Source organism: Centrocercus urophasianus, unplaced genomic scaffold (genome assembly GCF_019232065.1).
Source record: "Centrocercus urophasianus isolate 14NV4802_14NV808 unplaced genomic scaffold, USGS_Curo_1.0 seq_24, whole genome shotgun sequence".
NCBI lineage: Eukaryota > Metazoa > Chordata > Aves > Galliformes > Phasianidae > Centrocercus > Centrocercus urophasianus.
Window position 1 is genome coordinate 8,581,835 of NW_024884800.1, and position 25,163 is coordinate 8,606,997.

General features: G+C 38.3%; 2 protein-coding genes across 3 annotated transcripts in view; both read right to left on the reverse strand.

Annotated features, from left to right (window-relative positions):
* Positions 1–330: 330 nt before the first annotated feature.
* Positions 331–16,258, reverse strand: APOOL (apolipoprotein O like). Of its 2 annotated transcripts, XR_006169973.1 has the most exons (10): positions 16,186–16,258; positions 11,868–11,969; positions 11,161–11,280; positions 9,497–9,551; positions 8,273–8,371; positions 7,240–7,331; positions 5,633–5,719; positions 4,348–4,504; positions 3,848–4,027; positions 331–2,243 (listed from the first exon to the last, which is right to left on the reverse strand). XR_006169973.1 is itself a non-coding variant. In XM_042824859.1 (9 exons), exons 1-9 carry the CDS (start codon positions 16,195–16,197, stop codon positions 3,930–3,932), a joined length of 822 nt encoding a protein of 273 aa, XP_042680793.1. In that variant the 5' UTR covers positions 16,198–16,258; the 3' UTR covers positions 331–3,929. The 2 variants fall into 2 exon arrangements, 1 of the variants encoding a protein (XP_042680793.1); XM_042824859.1 differs by having other exon boundaries at positions 331–4,027.
* A 237-nt stretch (positions 16,259–16,495) lies between these two features.
* Positions 16,496–25,163, reverse strand: part of LOC122163674 (connector enhancer of kinase suppressor of ras 2-like) — a 174,578-nt gene continuing 165,910 nt past the window's right edge. The window contains 1 exon segment of the mRNA XM_042825066.1: positions 16,496–24,860. Within this exon segment, the coding sequence (XP_042681000.1) occupies positions 24,645–24,860 (216 nt within the window). The 3' untranslated portion in view covers positions 16,496–24,644.

A 25,163-nucleotide genomic window follows, 5' to 3' on the forward strand; every position in this document is an offset into this window, starting at 1 on the left:
TGTGGGTAAAAGCCTTTTCTTCCTCATTCCTTAGCTTCAGCATTCTTGAAATTATCCAAGAAAAGAAGATGGAAGCACTTTTCATTATTCAACACATATAAACAACTGAAAACTAAGTTTAAACATGTATTACGTGTTGGCACTGTATGGATATGTACTGATGACTTCTACCACGAATGCTGTTCCAGCACTTCACAAGAGAGGGCTTTTCTCTCCTCCCTGACATTAGTGAAACATGTGACCTAGTCATGTTTACCAATTAACTTTTAAGATGTATTTTAAGGAAAAGGAACAGTCAATTGGCCCTACAGTTGAGGAAATATACAGGAATTAATGTTGAAAAGCATCTTATCACCCTTTATTTTCAGATGTTTCACAATATCATCACAAAATAAAGCATCACAATCTGTTTCAGGTAAATAAAAATGATAGCATCAGCAAATGCCAAATCTCTATATAAGCAATACAATCAATTATAAATAAAAAAACATGCAGTAATTTAAAAATGTGTATATTATAAAATATTGCCACGTGATCCAGTTCTTTAAAAGACATTGGATTTTCCAAAAATACAAAACATACACCATAAAAAATTACAGTCTACTTTCTTACTTCTGTTGTGGTTATGAAGTCAACTGGACTTTTAGGATAAGCTGTAAGTTTATGTGACTATGGAACGCCTCTGAAATATGTAAAAGCTTTCCACTAAAATTTAATCAAACCATGTCCTGCAATACCAGGTGTGCCTAGGTTGACTTCTCTTTATTCAGAAGGTTTGCATACTGGATCTGAACACATTACCAAGACTGTAAAGTGTACAGACTTAAAAATAGGACTCACAAGTGTATCATAAGGTACACACGAAGTTACATCTTTAAAGCCATTGCACAGGTCCTTTGTCATAAAGAGACATGTCTAAAATTCCTTCTACTTATCTTGAACATGCCATATAAAATGTGGAGCTTCAGATCTCTCAACTGAAGAGGGACATCATCATTTTAAATCTGAACAGGAAACACTTTCAAGAATACAATCTGAGTAATGAAGACTCAGCCACCATTTCAAGATTTTTACAAAACCAAACTAGTAATCTGATCTGGGTTGCCTTCCTGTTAGCAAATATATTCCAAATTTCTTTGAATTATTTTTTTAACCTCTCAAGTGTCTGACATGGGTGGACAAGACTGACTCCATCAGAAGTACATGTGAGTAAAGAACTATTATGCTATTAACATCTATTCTCCTGGATATAGAAACACTTCTTGAGAGACTGGCTGTAGTCTTCCTGAAAGCAGAAAGTGCATCCAGCAAGGAAGCAAAGCTTTTCATACATTTTTTGCCCTGTTTTGTTTTCCTTGAGATCCTTAGGCTGTATCTGTCTCAGTGCAGAAATCCAGGCCTCTGATTTTAGTTGCAAGCCTTTGACGGTGGGGATACTAAACAAAAACTCTTGATAGAAAACAAACAAAATCCCTGTCTCACGTGGAGGAGAATGTGTAACAACAGGGAAATCCCAAGTGACAAAGAAACTGAACTAAAAAGTGACAGTAGCAGAACAAATCCTGAGGTGGAACAAATGCTTCGCACACTCACGTGCCGCCTAGCTCCTCCCTTCCACCAAGATGAGGTAACAGCAATACCGCTCTTAAGAATTCCAGAACTATATTCTCACACTGTCTATTCATTAAAGTGAGTAAAAGCAATAATTTTAAGTTATGTCCCAGAAAACGCATGAAGGCTTCAGAGCAACAATTTAATTGTGAAGCACAGTTCTATCACAATTTTGTCCTGAGAAGTAATTACAGACTGTACTACAGTACAAGTACAGTTTTGTGCATCATGTCCTTTTACAACATGAATTTCTTCTGAAGTCAGGGCTTATAACACAAACCATTTGGACAAAGGATCCAAGTCTTCTCAGCTTAATCATTAAGAACTCCAGCAAACCTTCTCCAGACTTGTCTCTATCACAAGGAGTATTAATGTCCTGAAATTATTCAAAGGACTGGAGCAGCTTTTCGCATTCTGGTAGATGACAGACTCTTAAGGCCTGCTCTTGCCTGGTAAGGGCACACATGCTGGTTCCTTGGCATCTCCCTAATGAATCTTCCTACCCCATTCCCATGAGATTAATACATAGTTTCTTTATACTTTGTCCTGAAAAATGTCACCACAGTAAACCATGCAAACCTGTATCATCTTACCTTTCTTGTTGACTTGTAGTAGTGCTTCACTCAAAGGACCTAAGTTAAATAGAATCCAGGTGTAGAGCAAATGGTTTTGCCTTCATTTTTTAATCCAGAAGCTGACTAACTGACCAGATAGGAAGGCAGATAACTCCCACCATCCCATCTAGCACTTGAAAATAATCTTCCTTTAATTAGTTTCACTTCCTGCTTCGCATCTTCACATTTCCCTGAAAATGGCATAGGAAGCCCAACCATCTAACTTTTCTACTGTTCTCTCTTTAGCAGAACATTGTTAGGCTCTGTGCCCAGGAGCTCCGTAAAGACTGACTTAATATCCTCTGATTTCTGCCTGAATTCTCACAGTTTCGTGGGCCTTATTATGTGATTAAAGAAAAAAAATACATGAAATTCTAATTCACGTATCTAATTCCCAAACAAGTTTAATTAATAGAGTTACTTTTCTTTAAACTTCTTTTATTTACTGACTTTACTTTGTACTGGACTCCATCCAGGCCAAACTCTTCACCTGAAATCCGTATTACAGAATACCAATACGTCTGTTTCTGAACCAACACAAAAGCCTGACTTGGTGCATTTGTTCGTTCAGCATTTATGCTTTGAGCATGCACCACTGTGCATTATCTCCTTACTAGTTCTGTTAGCCCTACAGTGACGCCAGGAATACTGCCTGCCTGTGCTAAGGTCATCTGACTTTGAAGTGGGAGCCTCATAAGACGAAATCAGGTAGTGAAATCTATTCTTAAGTAGAAGGGGGGCAAATATCCCTTCATATCCCACTGCTGAAAATACATTCATGTGAAATAGTGTTTCTTTTCTGCTGTAAGACATCAAATCAAACTATCTGTTTGCATGGCGGTATTCCCACTTTTTGTTCTGTTTATTACTTTGGCATTTTTAGATATTTAGCAGCACTTTCAACCATCTATGCATTTCTTACTTTAAACCTTCAAGCTTTTTCCTAAACATTGCTTATTCACTCTAAATAAATCAAACAGTATCAGCTTCATGAATTCAGCAATTTGCATACAGTTCAAGTTACCAGAAGTATGTAAAAACTAATGCATAGTCTATCATGGATATTTTAAAGATCAGTTGTTTCCTAACATAAGTGACATTTAAATACAAAACAAGAATGTACAAGAAGTTCAGTTTCCATTCACATTTGTGAAAGAGGCAAACAACAACAAATGACTCTGCAATGAAAAATGATTTGTTTATGTAAGCATTAGAGATAACGCTACACATATGATAAAGTAATCAATTAAAGGCACTCAGACCAGTAAGAGTTGCTCTTTGTTCTAGAGCTTCAAGTGAAAAGCAAAGAAGCCTCTCTAGCCCTATCCATGACATTCCTCTTTTTCTATCAGTGAACATTTGGGCTGAAATATAGAGATGTTCACCTTTTCAAATACCTTTTGTGAAATGACATTTAGTAACAAGTTTGGCACAGAGAAACTTCATTGTGAGAAGACAAGAAGACACACACAAATCCCATTTTCTCAGTGTCACAGTAATGACACTGAATATGAGCAAATTCTCACTGTTTGTAAGTAGTGAGAAACAAATATTCATTGAACAGCATCGTATAAGACAGTAATACAGTTTGGAATATAAGAAAATACCTGATTAAGTTATACCTCACACAGTATGAATCACAAGTCTTATTCCTTCCCCTCCCCCTTATCTGTAATACTTTGCAAAGATTTATAATCAGATGTCTTAGCTTCTTGTACTGTACATATCCACATCTTCTGGGCTGGATTGACCATGGTCCATAAGTTTTGGGTCAGCTTTAAACTTTGTTGTCCTCGCTGTTCCTGGAAGAAATATTAGAGAAAATTATTGGAGAAATATTATGATCCACACCACATGGAGATAAAGAAAACATTACTGATGGAAAATCAAAGATATATAATAATTTTGAAACTGTGACAGGGTGCACAGTGAGAAAATTAAAAGATATTCCTGTAGTCGTTAAACAAAACTGCCATCAATACATTCAGAATACAGGATAGTATGCTATGACAGTCTGTTCTATTTAAAAGCAAGAATAAGTACAAATTCTATCCAAGTAATTCAGAACATACATTAACGTCATATATTGGACCTGAGATTACATCTGGAATTTTTCATTCACCTGATGAAGGCAGTGGATCTTTTGTACTCCAAGACTCTATAGGAGAAGATTCTGTTCTGTTAGGCGATTGTGATTCAATAGCTGATTCAAACTGTATATTAGATATTTCTTTATTTTTCTTATCTTCTTTTGAAACCGATTTTGACTCTTGCTGCAGCTGTGAACAAACATTAATGCAAACTAAGATTATCTCAAAGCTTGTATTTTATAAAATTACTCTCAGGTATGACATAATGCAATGACATCATGCAACAACATTCAGTAGGTAACGCCAGTTGACTGCATGCACTGGGTGCACCTATAAAAAAGATAACTCCAATAAAAAGCCTCACAGCTGTGATACTCTAACTCGCAGTTCACATTTAAGCAAGATCATTTTTTCATGAGTATATTCAAATCTGATGCTCTGTTTTAACCTGAGACACTCCAACTTCTTCACAAAGAAGTCATTGCCCTCTACAGCCTTTACAAAGACAAAAAAGATAGAAAGCAATATGTAGATCTTACAAAACACTTAATACTAGACTACTTACTACTGTTAGACTAGATGGTCTTAGATGTCTTTTCCAACCTTAACGATTCTACTGTATTCTTAGCTAACAGAAGAGAGAAAGATAAATCATGATGTCTCTCTAGTAATGGAAAGGAATATGTAATACGTTGCTTTGGTTACAGACTTCACTAAGTGGAAAAAAAATTAAGCTAACAAGAACTGTCTTTACCACATCAATTCTTGTATCTCTGTCAGCTTAATGACATAAAAGGTCAATATAAGGAAGTTAATGATCTTTTTTTCCCCCACTATGGTTGACCAAGGACAGGACTTGGAAAAAAAAAAAAAAAAAAAATCAGCTTAATCTGAGATAAATGCTATTTAAATCACAGGGTTATGTAAACAGACTACCTGAAATGGTTATGGAATTCCCTTCATTCATATAAATATATGAAGGAAGGGAAGGGTTTATATGTATAACTAAACACGTTAGTCACACCTACAGTGATTCTTTTTTGTTAAGCTCAAAAATGAGCTTTAAGAGAAGCTCAGTCTTCTCTTGCATCTTAAACACTGTGGGAGCACACAGAGGATCTGAATTTCTACTGCTCTGAAAGGTGCAATAAATAATACATTAATTAGACATTTAAATTACAAAAATATCAGAGAGTTTTTGTACTTCCCTTAAAACAGTAATCTTAAACAGTATCAGCAGGATGGTACTTGACCTTCTCACTCACTCTCTTCTTCCTCCAAATTTACAATCTGCAGTCATTACTTCAGAAAGCCTACCTTGGAGGGATCTTCCTTCTTTGCCCATAGAGATCGTGCAGCCTCATAGGCTTGATGGCTTGCAGAAATTACCTTTTTCCCTGTTACCTATTAAAAAAATAAACGCCATTTTTAAAAAGCTTTAAAAAAACAACAACAGATACTGACCATTCAAATGCAACACAATTTACAAGAACATGCTCAACACCCATGCAGAATAGGACATATTTTAACCATCTGCTTCTCGAAATCTAACAAATATTTATTTTCACCAAGCAGGTCCTAAATAATGTTTACAAATCCTCAGGTAGCTTTCATATGCTATCCACACCCATCTATCCAAAACAAAATCAAAACATACTCAAAGAACAGTGGTTTGTAAACATCAGCACAATTGACCAGAACAACAAATATGAAAGAATCCAGGCCTGCCTCACTATTCTGCAAATGATCAAAGACAGTAATACAAAAGAATGAAGAAAAAAATCCAGCAACACCAGAAGATGACCCAGTCCACGAAAGTGAGCGGAGTTGTGCTTTACAGGTCTGAATCCTTCAGTCTTTCAAATTTTAGAAAAGTAATTTTATAATGCTGCAGTAACCATGGAGAAACTTTACAAGTGCTCTGTAGACACAGAATATTTCATAGCTGCAACTACAGAAAAGCTGCAGAAGTTGACACAAGTAAACAGGAAACAAGGATTTAGACTCCACTGCAGAATTTCTATTCATTTCTGTTTATTCCAACCCTGACATTTAAGTCCCACTCTAATGAGCCAAGGAAATTCCCCACAGCCTCCTGAGGAACTGCAACCCTCAACAACCTGTATATATGAAAACAAATACTTCTGCTCAGCTTAGTCATAAAAGGCTGATTTTAACTACAGAATTAAGTCTTTACTGTGTCTTCCTAAATACTCCAGAAGCGTATAAGAGCAAACACCTCATTAAAATAAGTAGATATAACAATTGATTCATCACAATAGAAAAAATCAGAGATTCAGATTAATTCAAGAGCAAAATGCAACTACCAGAACATTTTCCTACCTCATTCATTTCGTATAGAAGCACAGTTTTTAAACTACAAACACAAAGACTGTCAAGGAACCAAGAAGAATTCTATGGGAGCTATAGAGAAGGAAGAGATGCGCTGATGTTCTCAATTCAGTCTTTGTACAGAAAAGTACTGTAAGCAAATAATTCTTGCATGCAAAATATGAAGTATGGTACTGCTTTTCTATGTAAGCAATGAAGACATTAATCAGGTAGGCAATTGCAAGATGACAGTAATTTGAAAGCAAGGAATCTTATAAAAGGTGCAGTCGTATCTCAAATTGCATATCTGCCAAATTCAGCCACTTTGTATTTATTTTTTATTTGATTTTATTTCAGTGAGACAAAAACATGTTCATTCATTTGAGAAACGAGGACTAAAATTGAGAAGCTATCCAACTGCATTTTTTAATTCAGTCACTTCTGATAGTTATGCAATTAACAGCTGTGATACACTGTGTTTTAATGAAGATGCATTTGAATTCCAACTCCCAGTCCCACCACATTTAAATCAAATGAAACTGGACTGCTGTGACTAAATTCAGTGTTAATTCAATATTAAAACACAAACTTACCTTAGCAATTACTACTGCCTGAGCTGGGTAACAAACTGAAATTCCTAAAGTAGTAAGTCCCAAGGGATAAGCAATTTTCTTAAATCTAGAATCTGTACAAAGCAAAACATTTCATATAATTAGCTTTATGTTACATTAGTGTCTTAAGTGGTTGTATTAATTAAACACAATCATTTAACCTCTAACAATTGTTTGCATCCAGTTTATACCCACCATGCTGAAGAGAGAATACAGAACTTTACTACAGTTCAGTAAATGGCCAGGTTAGCAAGAGATACTGATATTGTCCAAGCTGAGTTTCCCACACAAGAAAGAATCCCAAAGCAGATTTGCCAATATTGTAAAAAAAGAGAAGAATTCAGTTAGGAGCTGCTGGGGCTTTTCAGAAGCTGCATGCATGCTCTCAAAGACAGAGTGCAGAATGTGAAGCAGCCAGGGGCCTCTTTCCTCAAGAGAGAATGGCTGAGCCAGACTGAAGTTCCCCTTTGCTGACAAGAAGCTAACAGATTCTCAAGCCCAATTTATTTCTAATAATAATAAAAAAAAAACGTTTTTAAATGTCTGTAAGTAACAGGGATACAGTAAGAAATCTACCAATGTCAGAATTTTGATGAATCCATTTGGTTTACAAAATATTTAGATAACAGGTGCACTCGGGTATTATAGATAAACATCTTCTGAACAGTGCTTTCTAACAGGTTAAGGATGATACTTTTAATGTTTATCTTGAAAAGAAAGAAGACCATATCTCTACAATTACCCTTTTGACTCTAGAGTTGCCCAAATCACACCTTCTGACGTCCATTCCCCTGTACCTGTTAGACAAATCTTAAGGGCTACTTCATTCTCCATTATTACTTTAGCCAACATCTAAAGTAAGTATTTAATAACGCCCTCTTGATTTATCAGGAAGGATTTTCTTTGACTGCTAGTTGTTCATTTTCTCTATTTCAGAAAAGTCTTTGGACCATTAAAACTACTACATTCAACATGCACAATACACCAATGATGGAAATCAGCATAGAAGCCCTACCTTTTCTTGCCAGCACTGCACCAGCTAGGCCTGATATTGTAATTATGCCAGCTCTGGGAAGAAATTCTGGTGGTGGATTCTTCAGGTAAACATAAGCATCTTAGAATTAAAAAAGAAATGTCAAAGAAGCAAAGCAAGTGAATATTAATGTCTATCTTTGTTTCTCACTTACGAAATAATAATGAAAGCAAAACTCTAAGTATCCAAAACTGAAAACAGTATAAGGACGGAATTTTTGTTAATGAATGAAGAAGTTTTTTTTGTTTTCCAGGTGCACACTCTAACATCTGTGTTAACTGGGGAGAGAATCCCAGTCCTCAAAGCATAGCAATAAAGTCAGTGACTTTTCTTCCTAGAACCCATTTTTATGTTTTATCAACAACCAAAAACGAAAGCATAGGTTTCAGTTTTGACAGTACTATTAGTTAACATAGATTATATACATATTTTTGAATTTCCCAACACAATGTTTCTGTAGAAAATAACTCTTATTTGCAATTTCTGACACTGAACACTAATGTGCAAACACTACTTGTAACTCGTGCACAAATAAGCTTTTTTGCAACGAAGAGGAGTTGTGGAATTTTCAATCGTTGTTCAAGGCCTTGCTCTGGTCCTGCTTTAATCAGGGGGTTGGACTGAGTGATCTATAGAAGCTCTGCACTGAGGGTTCCACAGAGAATCTACAGAGGCTCCAGCTTCAACAATTCTGCAATTCTATGATTCTGAAAAAATGAATAGTAAATTAAAAGTAGTCTGAAGACTCAGAAGGCATTTGCTCTGCTTTAAGCTCAAACGTTTACACGTAAGAGTCAGCCCTGCCTATGAGCTACCAATTCAAGATTCACTGTCTTCCTCAAACTTTAACAAACAGTCTACAGAATTAATGCAAGGCAACAGGAGTGAAAGAAATGTTCCCTGCACCTTCCCTCATCACAATGAAATCTAACATTTTGACACTCCATACAAAATCCTGAATCTGCCAAAACATACCATAAGGCCACAAAACACAGAAAGCTAAAATCAAAGGAGTGAGAAATGCTACTCAAATAGTCACGTCTCTCCCTTAAGGACAGAAGTGGAACTTCACAGTGATACAGTGAATTAAATCCCCTTTTGTCCCCTCCCTCCCTTTTTCTGTTTAAGCACCATTTGCTGCAGTTCTTGAATTTGCAAGGAAAAAGAACAGAAAACATTCAAATCAGAAATACATGAGTTGCTTACCTTTACCAAACTGAATTGAATCCGCTATTCCATTTTTAGCAAAGAAAAAAGCATCCTACAAAAATAAAATAAATGTAAGTACTTTGCAAAAGTAAACATTTGCAGTAAGAACTAGCCGGCCGATACGTATGGCTCAATACAATAAGACAAATATGACTGAATTTTAAAAGAAAGCCTCACCAGATCAGTGCACTTCCACAAAGGCTGTGCTGAGATTACTTCCTTTTCGCCCAACACATTTATACTATTTAAATTTAATGAGAATTTTTTTCAAAATTAACATTTTGGGATCAAAACTGTAGGGCAGCAGCAGATCTGGATCCCAACATAAGAAAGTTTCATTACAAAATATTGCCACTTCCCCAGAAAATCTTGCCCAGCAAAACCAACTTTGTCATTTAGATTACAAACACAGTACTCAGTTCTGCTGAAGATAAGCAATACTCATTGGTATTAAGATGTATGTTCAATTCTTTTCACAGAAGCACAGAATGGCCAGGGTTGGAAGGGACCTCAAGGATCATGAATCTCCAACCCCCTGCCATATGCAGGGCCACCAACCTCCCCACTTAATACTAGGTCAGGTTGCCCAGGACCCCATTCAATCTGGCCTTGAACACCTCTAGAAATAGGGCATCCACAGCCTCTCTTCTGCATGACTCCTTTCAAATTGGTCAACTTGCCTTATTATAAAGTTGTTTTTTAATCCTGTTACTAGCACCACTGTCCTCAGGCTGCTGCACAAATCAAGCAAGTTCACCTTCTTTAGGAGATTAACAGAATATCATCTTCAGTTTCCTCACAGAAACAAAGCCTGCAGTAACAGTAACTTTGTGCCACCAGAGGTCACTGCTGGTCAACTTCCCCCTCCTTTACTACTGAGGACATGGAATGGAAGTTTGATAAAGATTTAAAACTACACTGTTTCAGTTATGTAGTCACCCGCCATACTTTCACAGATCAACAGAATCAGAACTGATAGAAAATACACATTCTAATTTCTGTCTTTTTCAACTACTCTGTTGTATCTCTAAGACAAAGGTACAAGAAAGTGTCACACACAGCAGCATAAGAAGCTGCCAGTGACTAAAAAGAATGTTGATAGGTATCACATTTTCTTGTATGCTTAGAACGTTCGATAACAGAGTTGCAAAATACTGCTGGTGGACAGTTAGTAAAAGGCTGCTTTAGCAGTTCGACTGCACTTAGTTTACCTTCCCTAGAGGACCTGCTTCTGGTCCTTTGAAAGCAGCACTCTTTCCAGGACTGTACCTGGAATTTCAGACTCCCAGATGTAGCAGTGATGCTGGCAGGAAGTTACCTACATAACTCTTAACACAGAAGTTAAGCAAAAAATATTTCTGGAGCTGACAGCGTGAGTTGGCCTTGACCCACTTTCGTATTGACTGAAAGGGACCTATTTGATCTTTCTGACATGTGCATTGGGGAACAGGGAGAACACACAAGTTCCCTGTTAAAAGAACAGGAGAGAAAAACCAGACAACGGTTCATTTTTGCATTTTAAACTACAGGTCTGTGATAACACAAGAAGTTGACAAAAACAAAAAAAACCCACCACAACGGGGTTAAGTAGGATATTTTTTAACCTTTTAGTCTAGTGCTATTAGGAATGGTAGGAAATCTCAGGGGCAGATATTTCTTACCTTACACCACCCAATATAGCGGCCAGTTGTCTGTCTTATTGAAGAGAATTGCTTCTGCAAGTGACCGGGCTGTTCTTCAATGTATTTTGACTTCAGAGGTGGCGAGCAGTAAATTGGAAGCTGGAATCATAAGTATAACCATACTGCAGGGAGACCATTCTGTAAATTGACCTGCAGTTACTGACACTGAGCAGCTTTTCTCAAGCCCACAGATCTTTAGCCTTCCCATTACGCAAAGGAAGTCTGTGTAACAAATCGTGGTTTTTTACATTTAGAAACTTGATCACACAACTGTGACTACAGGTCAACTCTTCACAAATGAAAACAAAGCATTGTACATGTTTTGAGAAGTAGAACTACCGAGCGTGATACACTGTATTTTGTTAATGAAAAGCACAAGACAGGCAAGTTGGAAGATGCATGCAATTCATTGATAGAGATTGCACAGTAAAAAACTTCTTATCAGAAAACTTCTTATCTTACCTGGCTTAACTCCAGTAACAGTAGAATAATGAAAACAAGGTAAAATTTCACTCATTTACACCCTTTCTATTTGTGCTGTAGTTGTCAATTACTTAGGTGATACTTTGTATGATGACATAATACTCAGTTATGTCTTTTATTTACAAGTTAATCAAAAGAAAGAAATCATATTTGTAGACTTTTCTAGTATTCTTTTAAATACTGATGAACAGTAAGAATCGCACCTGGTTTGGCTTCACCAGCTGACTTTTTGATTCCTTTTCTGTTGCTGCATACACTGCACACACAAATGGTAGGGAGGAAGAAGCAGCAGCCAGCCTCACCACCTGAGAGGGAGATGAAAGAAGGGTGTCTTAACGTAGAAATAAAACTTTATTCCATTCCATTCAGGATTTTACTACTGTATTGTGCTTGATCAAACACAGGATTAAACAAAATCAGTTTAAAAATCTTTTTGAAAAAGTCTACATTCAATAAATGCTTCATACATAAACACTTCCTCAAATATCAGTGACAAAGAAAAAGCAAGAGATGACCACGATTTTGTGCTCAATGCCATTTTGATGCTTTCATCGTTCCTTACAATAAATTAAGTTCTAATCTAGTCAATGTTTAACTACTCCAAGTCAGTGAATGACATTTTTGTTTCAGCAAGAAAAGGTTCAATTTTACTTGCAACAATCTGCTATCTCCCAATTCAGAGAATGGTTCAACTGCTGTCTAGAAAAACTGTGTGTCAACAATAAGCAACAAGACCAGAATGAAGAACCCCACCTGCTTAACTCTTCTAACCCTGTCAATTACAATGCAAGTCACAAAGTTTGGTCATAACAGCTCCAGATCTACTTAGATTGTATTTGGAAAAAGAAAAATCCTTAACACAGAGGTGAACTCCAACACCACTTCATGGGAAGCTGCTTTTTACCTCACTGCCTTAAGACACCAATAGGAGGTGCCCCAGGCACACGGTGCATTGACCACCAGCCCCGACACACTGAAGCATCTGCACCTTCCATCAGTTACAGTTGCTTTCATGTCAGCAGCAAGTTTTCTGCTCTTCACCTGAAGCATTCCTTAAAATGCAAAACTGTGAAAACAAGTATGAAAAGCACTTCTGGGATCTGCATGGAGATGGCGGTGGAAGTGGCAGAAAAACTGAAATCCAAGAGAGAAAAAACAACACACCTTGATTTCAGGAATTCCTCATTGTTATTCTTCACTTTCCATTGGAAATATCTTGCCAAAGGAGCAGGATTAACTCCACAGCATTTATGTGCAATTATGAAACCAAGTGCACGGTTCCACAAAACGAGCACCAGAAGTGGAATCACAGCCCTGAGTTTGGGTTCACCCAAAATCCACAGCTTGTGTACTGAGCCACCGAACACAACAAACCTCCATCGTTCCCAAAGCAAATGGCATGACATCACAGCAGTGCTTTCAGATCACACACTCAAAGCCAAATGGAAGGCAGCACAGGACTGCTATGGAAGAAGGAGCAAACAGCCTGCCAGCAGTTCCTATTTATTTCACGCTTTTGTTGCAACATAGAAACAGTATGAAAACATGCAGGGCAGATTTCAGTTTGCCCGGAGAAACAGAATCCCATCACAGTTTCTACTTCTGCCAGAAACATCCCAAATTCTCACTGCCCAAAGCCACGGCTCCACAGCTAAGCTAGCAAATCTCAGCTGGCAACACCACTCCTGGGGACACACCACGCCAACCAGCATGTGCTTCTTGCCTCACACCCCTGGTGCCCCAAATGCCTCCCTTTTAGCAGCAAAGTATGATCCAATTAATACATAGACAGTCTTTGTGATAATGGTGCTCAGAGCCAAACACAGTACGAACTCCAGCAGATTTACAGAGGTACACCCATCCCCAAGGAAAAGGCTGTGCTTTATATCAATTATTAAAGAAAACTGTTTAAGAGGTACTGTAATCCAAATAGCCTACTTCAGAACAAGATACTACCAAAGCAACACTCCAATTTTCAGTAGATGCCAGCAGGAAATTCTAAAGTGAGAAAGCATCAAAAAGTTACATTGTTCACTTAAATTTGATTGTTTTAGAGAGTCACAACAAAGTTTATTTATGGTAAATGTAACAACAAAAGCTACAACGTACTCCAATTCCTGACTGACACTAATTGCTTTACTTTTGGATGCCTGAAGACAAACACATGAATGTTTCAAATCCTGGCTCTGCTATCTGACACTGATCTTGGCATAATTACAGGAACATTTAACTCTTTCCACTGAAATCACAAAGAACCAGGGAGAAAGAAGCAGCACCACCTCAGCTACATTCAATAGGCTTCACTGCACCGAGCCACTACAGAATCAGAGAATTACTTGAGTTGAAAGGGACCCTTGAATACCACCACTCCAACAGTGCAGGGACACCTACAGCTCCACCAGGCGCCCAGAGCCCATCCAGCCTGACCTTTATGGTATCTGCAGGGATGGGGCACCACCACCACTCTGGGCACCACCCTTAGAGTAAAAAACTACCTTATATTCAGTCTAACTCTCCTCTCCTTTGGTTTGAGGCCATTTCCCCTTGTCCTGTCACAACAAATCCTGCTGAAGTCTGCCCTCTTCTTGCTTATCTTGTCCTTTGCCTAATGAACACTGCCTAATTAATTTATTATTAATTTCTTAAAATTGTTTTATTAAACATATTGTCAAAGAACAGTGAACATTAAACAAGGAAAATAACACTCAGTTTACCTAACTCAAAGGATAATTTACTTATGAAATCTTCTACAAGTTACACAGCACCAATCAATGACAGAATGCTATCATAACAAAGGTGAGGAGAAAAAAACCTCTGCAAGAAAGCCCAGGCTGTAAAATACATGGGAATTGCACAGTAAATCAGTAAAACAAAGCCAGAATATCAATAATTGATTCAAACCTAAACAATTTTCTTGCTAATGAATTCAAGAAATAGTTTAATTGACCCTCAAAATAAAAATTAAAGATTTTAGTTCAACAGCTGATCTGCATTTTAATAATGGTTCTGCTTTTAACTGAGTTAAAGCTCTGACCTAAGCCATAGGAAAACAAAAAAAGAAAATCATTTAGTCCCTAATGGCAACACATCTAAAAACGAGCAGACAGAAGAGCCACAAGTCCAGAAATGAATTCCATATAAATATACACTGCTGGAATTACAGATACCAGAAGTTATACACCCCGGGATAGGAGAGGAACAAAGAGGAAAAGAGAAACTTCAACAGCAGTAGTCAAAATATTTCCTCTAATACCACTACTATGTCACTAACACAATAATTACTGGCTGTTTTTGTTCACAGACATAAAAAGCACTTTGGTGCCTAATAAAACCATATTTTCTATTTATTCTCCAAGATGTAAGTATTGTTTCCCGCAGGAACTCCACAGATTCAAAGCAGGCACAGACTTCAGAACACAAAGACAACATCAAAAAAGCGGGCTGTATACAAAGACCTGAGGCGCGTGTATGCTGTGCATGCCTTACCAGAATCCACTTGGCAGATTAAAATGAGGCTAAAATTTTAGCAGCTGCTGTGTGTCTGCACTGAAACTGTGCGTTTCAGTGTAGAGCTTTTATTAAATGAGTAACAGGTGCAGTGTTGCAGTACAGCACACAGCCATTCAGATCTATGCCCTGAGCTCCACCTGGTTATGCCACGAAGCCCCATCATTTCCTTTCTCAGCACAACCCAAAGCAACAGCCCCGATGCTGCTTTGCAAAAGTAAATAAAAGGATTCACATGTAAGCAACCTACTTGCCAATTGACTGAAGAGTGGGAAACCTGACACTGTCGTTCGTAATTATTTCAGATACTCGTGAGCCCGTTTGTTACTGCATGCCTTTAACACCCGTGTTTCAATGCTGCACTGCACTTCGCCACCCTCCTACCTAGCAAGTATCGCGATGACATCCCATATCTCGCATAAGGCGTTTCAGACAGCTGTTGGTAGATGGAGAATAACCAGAAACAAACTATTTTCCCTTCCAGTGCAGAACTTAAGCGCTGTGGAAGCAGCTCCTTTCGGCACAAGTCCCGCAGCAGTGCCGCGCGGCGCTGAGGGCTCCGCTTCCCGCCGCTTCCCCTCAGCGCCAGGCAGCGGCCGAGACGCGCGGCGCGGGGAGCGCAGCCCTCAGCTCCCGTCTGTCCTGGGGCAGTGCGGCCGCGCAGCCGACACGAGCTCGGCACCGGACAGCCCGCCGAGGGACGGCCGCGGGACGTTCAACACGGCGGCCTCATGCCCTCACAGCCCCTTGGGCCGACCCCGGCTTCGCCCGACCCGGTGCCTCCAGCGCGCGTAGGCAGCGCGGGCTCCCGCCGCTCCGCAGGGCTGTGACGGGAGCCGAGCAGCGGAGGCCGCACAGAGCCGGCGGGAAGCAGTGTTCCGCAGAGCCCCGAGGGACGGAGGGGCCGCGGGAGGCACCGCAGGCTTCCTTCGGGCCTCCGTCAGAGCGGAAACGGGCGTCCGCACCTGCGGAGCCACCGCAGCGCCGCCCTCCCCCGCGCCGGGCGGCACTCACCTTGGCCGCCATCTTAGCGACAGCCTCGCAGCCGCGTACGGCGAGCGGGAAGGGCCGAGCGCTCGGCCGCGGGCTCCTCCCGCGCGGGGCGGGGCTCCACGGCGGCTGAGGCGTTGGGAGCCGGCGCGCTCTCCCGTTCTTCGAGAAGGCGCGGGTCTGCGTTACCGGCGGTGGCTGGGCCTGGCCCCGTGGGCCCTGTGCAGAGAGCGGCCCGCAGCTCCGGTCCGGCTCTGCTCACGGCCTGGTCTTGGATTACTTTTTGTAATTATAGTTATTGGAGAACACGCACTAAAACAACGTCAGCACAAAATTTAAGTGCAGATAATTCCGTTTATTGAAGTCCAAATTTACAACTGAAGTTTACAACTTTTTTTTTTTCTTTTTTTTTTTCTCCCCCCCAAAACAAAAGCTTCGTTTGAATTTAGGAAGAATAAATGTTCTTTTTAATAATGTACACGCTATATCTCTTAAATAAGTTAATATCTTTGAAAAAAGAGCAATATGTTCCTTTTTTAATGTTGCAGTGCAACTTACAACTTACACGTCTGTGCAATGTACCATGAGGTATATGCCCAGTGAGCAACACACAGTGAAGTTTTCCATTCATAAATTTTCATTGTAGACACACAAAAAGTTAACAAGTTAATCTGTGATAGAAAAACGCAGCCAGTTACAGTAGTTCACACAGAAGTCATCTGAGAAGAGGAAAAAAAGAAACCTAACGTTCACTGCCTATATAAACTATTGGATCATCTCTCAACATAGACAAGTATAAAATTAAAAATACTGTTGTGAAACCAAAGAATACTGTAGTATCCAGGGGTTGAAACATAGCCTAACCTGTATGCGTCCAGTTAGAGCAGTTTTCTCTCTGTGTTCATTGAGCTGAAGGACTTTACTATGATATTGGTAGAGCATCTGCTCATAAAAGCGCTTAAGCAAGATGGCAAGTAGAGAAAAGTTGCAGGATGTCATAAACTGTGATACAACTCAGACACCTTCCCTGGCATGGACAGATGGTTTACCGTGACCTCTCAGTTCATCTCACAGTTGTTTGGAAAAACAAGGCTGATACATGGAAGATTCCGAGTATTTGAAGCTTTGACGCTTCAAACTTTTCAAGATGGCTCTTACTAAAAATACTTATTTTTCATGACATAAAACACATATTTACTTTAGAAAGAATCAACCACAACATAACTTTGTGATAAATAACAGTTCTGCCGCTAATACTTATATACATACTGCTTGTAAACAAAAAATGCCCACAGGTCATGGAGTCTCCATGAGTTTTATACAAGGCGCTATAGATTTTTTTTGTTATTGAAAACAGTCCTATTGAAAGTTTGGTTTATAACCTCCTATTGCTACAGAAACAGTAAGAATGTTTATATTTACAAAGAAACAAAGAGCATGGAGACCCCATAGCATTATTTGCTAAAGATTTTAAGTTAGTGGGGTTTTCAAAGTACATGTTATCAGCACGTTCAGATTTAATTAACAGTACAGGTTGAACACCAGCAGTACAATACTCTAGTGCTTTGGTATTTCAACCCCTGAATATACAAAGACATTACTACAGCCTACTTCACAGTTTAATGCAAGTAAAGTGCAAGCCATAGTACAAGGGTGTCATACATTTTCATACATGTAAGCATTATCTATAAAAGGCTCTCTATACAAGTTTTATTAGCTACTTTAGTAAACTAGACTGAAGTCACCTATGGCCCAGCAATTAATGCTCTTGCAAGGATATTGTCTTTGTAATACAGTATGTGTCAAATGTAAAAAGTTCATTAATACTAGTGCATTTCTCCTATATTCTAACCTGTTTCCATTTCAGATTTTTAAATTGAAAACCTTGTTTCTCAGTAAAACAAAAGTTTTAACTGGTAACGAGGCCTTTGATGTTATTTTGGCCAGTGAACAAGTTTTCTTAAGACATTTCCTTCATGGTTGCCAGTGGAAAAAAGCAATAGAGTTAATATGTATAATGTAGCATTCTTATTTAAACTGCAGCATTCAGACAGATACATTTACAGTTAGTAAAAAGATCTGTATTGATACCCTCACTAATGCCTGAGAATGAGTAATATTCTAGAAATGTGAGGACAGAAGTTAGTGAACCTTTCTGGTCAAACAGCAATTTGTTGACATGTTTTTTAATTTCTTCAACATTGCTTTCTTTCGAATTCTGCTCACACAGTGGCATTAGTGCATACAGCAAAATCTCTAATTGTCACATTAACCCTTGTATGCATGTGATAAAAATAACACATTATATTTGTCTGATACTAATGAATATGGTTCTTAAAGATAATGATGGGCAGTATCTTCCTGAAAATTGTTCATACTTTATTAACACTAGGTCCCAGTAAGATATCAGCTATCTCGAAACAAACAAACTGAACAAACAACAAAAGAAAAGAAACAGCCCCCAAAACTGAAACTGCTAAAAGCTTAAACTTTATATGTTCTTTATAGACCAGTGTAAGTACGCAAGTATGGCATAAGCTGTAAAGCATAGAAATTAATCTTAAATGTTTTTTCAAGTACTATATCAAGAACAATACCAAGAGTAGTCACCTGCCTACACATAGTGAATGGAACTGTTCAGAAATAAAATACTATGCTTATACATAATAGGAGTAAATAAATATTTTAAACTCAACTAAGAAAATACAACTTACTTGTTTTTGTTTGAAACAACGGTGTACTTTTCATTCATTAGCGATAATATGTCTCAGGTTTGATCTTCAGATGCATGCTGAGTTAACAGCCACTGAGAGCCTCAGCCATTCACTGTAAATAAGAGGTGGGGGAACCTGTCCCAAGAGTAGCCTGCCTGAAAAAGCTGATCTCAATCTTAGCTTTAATGAGGGAAACATTCTAGATGGAAAAAAGGAACTTATTGTAACTTAATATAAATTAATTAAATAATATTGCTTCTTGGGTCTGTTGAAGATTTTTGTAAATAATCATTAATAAACAACACCTGGCAACAGGGAAGAGTGCTTATTATCTCTAAGGAGATCTTCAGCTCAGTGGTCTAAGGCCTGCAGTCTTCTATGAATTTACCCTACAGACAAAAAGGCATTACTACAAGGGCTGCTCCAAAAGTAATGCCTCCCATTTAATTATGCTGGCCCACAATGTCAGGCAGATGATGGCGGGATGGCAGAAATTGAACCTTCCCACCAACAATCTGTTACATTCTGTTGCTGTGTGACAGATGGCAGCAGTCAGGGGCAGTTTGAAAAAAAAGAAGTCTGGTAAGGAATTGACTATGAAGCAAAGGTGTGGAATTGAATTCCTCCATGCAGAAAGAATTGATTGATTGAATTGAAACCCATTGATGCTCATTGACACTTACTGAATGTTCTGAAGACCCAGGCGAGGATGTGAGCACAGTGAGACAGTGGGTGGTGCATTTCAGCAGCAGTGACAGCAGTATGAAAAACAAGCCCTATTTTGGATGGCCATGCTCAGCTGTCATACCACAAGATGAAGTGTCCTCACCAGTTCATCTGCACGAATCGGCTAATGGTGTTGAAGAACAGCGTCCTGTATCTGAGCATTTGCTTTATCAAATTGTCTTACTGTACTCTTTGTTGTCTTTTTCACGGAAATAAATAGTAGGCATTGCTTTTGGAGCAATTTATGCCCTTCTGTTTGATTTCCCTATTTGAAAAGTTAAGCAGAAATAAACAACCCATTGTGAAACCAAGATGCTACATTATTTTAACAATATGCTACTGGAACTTGTGTGTACTACAAACAGATTTTTCTGAGCAACTCTCAGTGCATTAGTGAAGTAACCCCTTCAATTGCAACCCCTTTGCAATCCTTCACTAAACTTTGAATTGAATAATTATTTTGGTCTGGAAAGCTGTAATTGCTGATGACAGTAAGAATTTAGCAAGACATACATCTAGCAATTCTCTGCAACACATTTTTTTTTTCCTTCGAAAAAGCAAGTAGTGCAGCACATTACCAGCTGAAAAGATAGCAGTCCGGATCTGAGCATAAACTGACTGATCACATTCAGAATTCCCTGCTTGGAAAAGGCATCAAATCACATCCTCCAGCACATTTTAGTAGCAATTGATCAGTCTCTCCTTGTGGCACTAAAATGTAATGCAGAGCAAGAAGTGCTCGTGATGTATTTGAGAAAGCAGAAGATGCTGTAAGATGGGTTTTGCCAGTGAAGTAAAGTAACTGGCTTTTTTGTGTAGGATGCAGATTCCCTGCACAATACAACACAGGTTGATTTCGGTGAGGACAAACAGAATCATACCTGTCCTGGCTTCAAGTATGGAGCCAGTATTTTCACAATTTTATTTCTGTCAAAGAATTTGGGGACACAGACTGTTAAGTACCTCCTCCTCTTCTGATTACTTCTTGTTGACATTAACAAGACTAAATTCAGGAAAGTTGTTGCCTAACATCTGTGAAATCAAGAAAAAAGCCCCAGTATTCCCAGCAAGTGCTACTGAGATGGCTTCTAAGATAGTTTTCAACAAAGAATTCAATGGATACAGAACAGTATATTAAAAAGAAGGGGAAGCAATGATCTATTGCAAGCATTAAATCAGGTATATAGAAATGTATGTTAAAAACAAAAAGACTAAGCTTGTGAAGTCACAGAGAGTGATGAATGAGGGACGTTTCTCCTGCAGCTTAAAAAAAAAGTCTGGCAGGAATTCTGACTGAAGACACTAAGTTGGCTAACTTCAATCTGGATAAATAATACACAGCCAAAACATCTCTTCATGGAGTTACATATGGTAAGAACCAGTTTTTGTTTAAGCAGGCAGGCAGAAAATCTATGACGCAAATAAATGCACTCTACTGATGCTGCTTATTTCCCTTGAAGAACTCAACAGGAAACTTTTTTTTCCTAATTTAAAAACATAATGTAATCACAGCTATCTTAATAATTTCAGCTGCATTATACAGAGTTAGAGTACCTTTGGGTCCAGGAGAAACTGACTTATTTGGATTTGGTACATGGATTTTAGACACAATATCTTTGTTGCTCTTTCATTCAGGTCATTTTGAAGATCATGAAATTCCAAATAATTGCTCTATGATGACTTTGTGCATTGATTTCTGTAGTTCAGCTGGATTTGTACTTAGATGCAGAAAGAAAAAACTAGTGGTGGGGAAGGAAGAGCTTTAGTATGGAGCTGAGTATGCATGCAAGAAGTATGTAAACATTCTTGTCAGCTAGCCTTTGTGTAAGAACAAAATGTGTTCCTTAATTTAAAATTAGATTTTGCTTGCTGTAAGTACAAGCAATACTACTTAAATCTTACAAACTTTACATTTGTTTTTGAATATAGAAAGATTGATCTACTTACTTTGGTGACCATCTAGCAGTGACTGCTTACACCTAAAGTATGAATTGGTTTATAAATGGTTTGCAAAATTTATGCATTTCCTTGCATCAATGTTTGTTATTTATTCCATATTAGATGAAAAATGGTATTAAAAATAGTGAAATATCTTTCGGAGATCTGCTATGAAAAAAGTTAGATAAATTCCCTCTGTTAATGCTTTTGCTATTCAATTATTCAGTAACTACAGCATTCACATACAAACAAATATGTTGAAACAGTTTTTCATTTTGCATGAATACTGCAACTCTAATTTTTATGACAAATTATTGTTCTCTATTTCCTGGATGTTTTTTTTATGACCTCAGGTGTTAGAGCCTTCAGTGTATGCTTAATATCCAGTATCATATGTATAACATGATCCTGTTCCACTCTGATGCATGCATATAAGGAGCCCCTGCCTTCAGTGACTCACAAGTCTATAGTTCATTTGCTAAAGCAAGTCAAATATGCCTTCATGTTGCGTGTTTTATCTAATTGTATTTGCTGCAGTGATGCTGTGACTCAGCTGCTTCTGTGATAAGAACTCAAAACAGCTGTCAAGTAACAGATCCCTACTAATAACATCTCATACTATTCTAGATTGTTTAAACTGTACCCACAGTGGTTCAAATAAATGCAAAGAAAACGATAATAAAAATCCAATCTGAGTTGTGTTTCTTCAGGGCTATACTGAGTTGATAGGGCAAGGTTTTGGTAGCAGAAGGGCTGCAGTAGTGGCTGTGTGAGAACAGAGCACGGGGCTGTCCTCATGTAGGACAGAGCCTTTTTGCCATCCCGCAGAAAAGCCCCACCACTGGCCAAAGCTCAACCATCAGCACAGCAGGTAACATATTTAAGACAGGACAAAAAATGCTGTGCACCATCTGCAAGAGAATGAGAAAAATCAAAGATACAAATCTGCGGATACCAAGACCAGAGGAGGAAGAGCAAGGGGATGTTCTCAGGCACCAGAGCAAAGATCCTCCTGCATCCTGTGGAGGAGCGCTGGGAGCAGTGGATGGATGTGCCTTGATGAGGAATGCAGCCTGTGGGGAGCCCACAAAGGAGCCTGGAGGAAACAAGGAGGAGCAGTGAGCTCCTGAAGGACTGCATCTCACAGAATGGACTCATCCTGGAGTAGTTCTGAAGAACTGCAGCCTGTGGGAAGGACCCATACTGGAAGCTGATCAAGGACAGTATCTTTGGGAGTGGCACCATGCTGGAGCAGAGGAATATTGGGTGAGGCAGAAAGAGTGGCAGGGATGGAATGTTATAGACTGACCACAGCCTTCCATTCCCCATCCTCATGATGAGCAGAGTGGGAGGAGACAGAAGAGCCAGGAAAGGAAAGTTGAGCTTGTGTAGAAGGGGGACAGTGTGGGGGAAGGTGGTTTTAATTTTGTCTTTGCTGCTCATTATCTTGCTCTAATTTTAATGAACAATTCATTTAAGTAGCTTTCCACAGGCTGAGTCTATAAATGCTCAGTGATCTTTCTGTCTTTATTCTGACCCACAAGCTTTTCTCCCTGTGTCCTGTTAACTTGATGGACAGTGTCCTAAACAAACAAAATACCTCTACCCATTTTTACACCTATAAGTATTTGTGAATACTAAATCTCTTTCCGGACACTAGAACCTCTTTGAGATACCATTTTTTCCTATGTTATATTGAATTGTATGAATTTTACAGTTCTTCTTATATGAGAGACAGGTTTATATAGTGGAAAATTATCAGTGAGTATCTGTGTTTAAGTAAAATGACATCAACTGAATTCACATCTACTTTGTCCTGCTTTCTAGAAATATTCTAGCAAGCGTAGTCAAAGAAAACTGTGAATCTGTGTTGGAAACTTATGTTCAGTAACATTCAGAGCAATCTTATTTTCAAGAATTTAAGTATTTTCTCCAAACTCTGATTCATTCTGATCCAAGCAAGGAAGTGAAATACATGATGTGACCTGTGTGTCTTTACAAAACCAATCAATACAGACTGGTTTTTTCAAGTGACGTAATGAATAACTTCACCTGCTTGCTGATGTACTACGAACAGTTAAAAATTATTGCCAGACATTATTATAATTTTGAATAATTTACTCCACTTCAGCTGCCAGTCTATTGCAGAATCCAATTGATTGGTTTAGTTTTTGATTTCTTTTACTTAACAGTTATCCTTAGCATCACAGGTTTTTGAATTGTGTGACTCACAGGCATGCGTCACTTAAATTCACAGTGAAGAAACTGTGAAAACCTGCAGAATGTGCCATATTCAGTGCAGATGTTTTTCTTTCACCATGAAATATTTCAAATTATGTTAAAAGCAGCGTAAGTTGCAGCATTAGTGAACAACCAATATTGTTCTACTCATATCTTAACTTCTGTGCCACACCTACACACTTATATTCATTCATTTTAAAGGCAGGCACAGTATTTTACAAACACAGTATCTAAATGGCCCATACTGTATGCCCATAGGGCCAGATTGGGATCTATTTGCTAGATGTACAGTGTACATTTTAAGGCACACTATAGGGATTGAGTTTACATTTTGATAAATCTGTCCTTTTATTTGCAAAGATGGTCACTACTTGGAAATGTAGCAAAAATAATTGTTCATCTCTAAGACTGTCCAATGTCTTTATGTTTTCATTTTCTATTTTTCTCAAGAAAAACATGAAAATGTGAACTGTAGAGCATTTAAAAAGTAAATACCAACTATTGCGTTACATTTTATATACATAGATATATTTAAATACATCTAAATATATAAAATGATTGCAGGAGCTCAGAAGCTTGATTTTAGTACAGTACTTTAAATATACTGGTGCTTGTTTTCAGTTACACTTCTGCACGGCTTCTTTCCAACGCAGAGCTTTATACGGACATTGGTTGATAATAGCAAACAAAAAAAAATAATAAAGAATATTATTGTCTTATCATGCAATGTAGTAGGCATCCTGTGGCACTATTCTCTTATCCAACTTATTTACAGTACTGCTGAGCACATTATTTATAAATATTACAGTGTTTGTCTTACTGATTTTTCATGGCACCCAGCAATTATTCATGATACGAGTCCTGTCAGACGTGAGTTTCAATGAATGAATGTGTATGTGTCAGCATTGGTGCTGAGGTTGCAAGTTCAGAGGCTCCATTTTGAGATTTCAGAGCAGCACTGTACTCACAAATGTCCAGGAAGAACTCATAGTTCTTTAGTTTCCAATCTTTAAACTTCTTTGATGTTAAGTTGGGATCATCCAGAAGGCTGTTGATAACTGTGAGGTCCCCTTCCTTTGCCTATCAAATTCCAGAAAGACACAGTACATGTCAAAATGAAATGCATCTCACACATTGTATTTTGGAATTTTATTTCTTCTTTCATTTTAAAGCAATGTACTGTTGAGACTACTGTGGACACTTTAATTTTTTGGCTATATTCAGGAACTACTACAGCTTAATCTGGTTGACAGCTCATGTCCTGGCACTTTTTACAACACGCCTATAAAGAGTGCCAAGTAATGTTTGGTTGGTTTTGGCTTCATTTTGATTTGAGACTAGAACACAATTGCTTTCAAGTACCATAAGTTTCTTTGAAACTTA

Excerpts from the sequence above, each read along its gene's own strand:
- APOOL (XM_042824859.1), bottom strand. Across the intron at positions 11,281-11,867 it reads AGCTGGTGAAGCCAAACCAG|CTTCCAATTTACTGCTCGCC; the intron begins GTGCGATTCTTA and ends TTATGATTCCAG. Across the intron at positions 5,720-7,239 it reads AGGCAGTAGTAATTGCTAAG|GTAACAGGGAAAAAGGTAAT; the intron begins GTAAGTTTGTGT and ends TTTTTTTAATAG.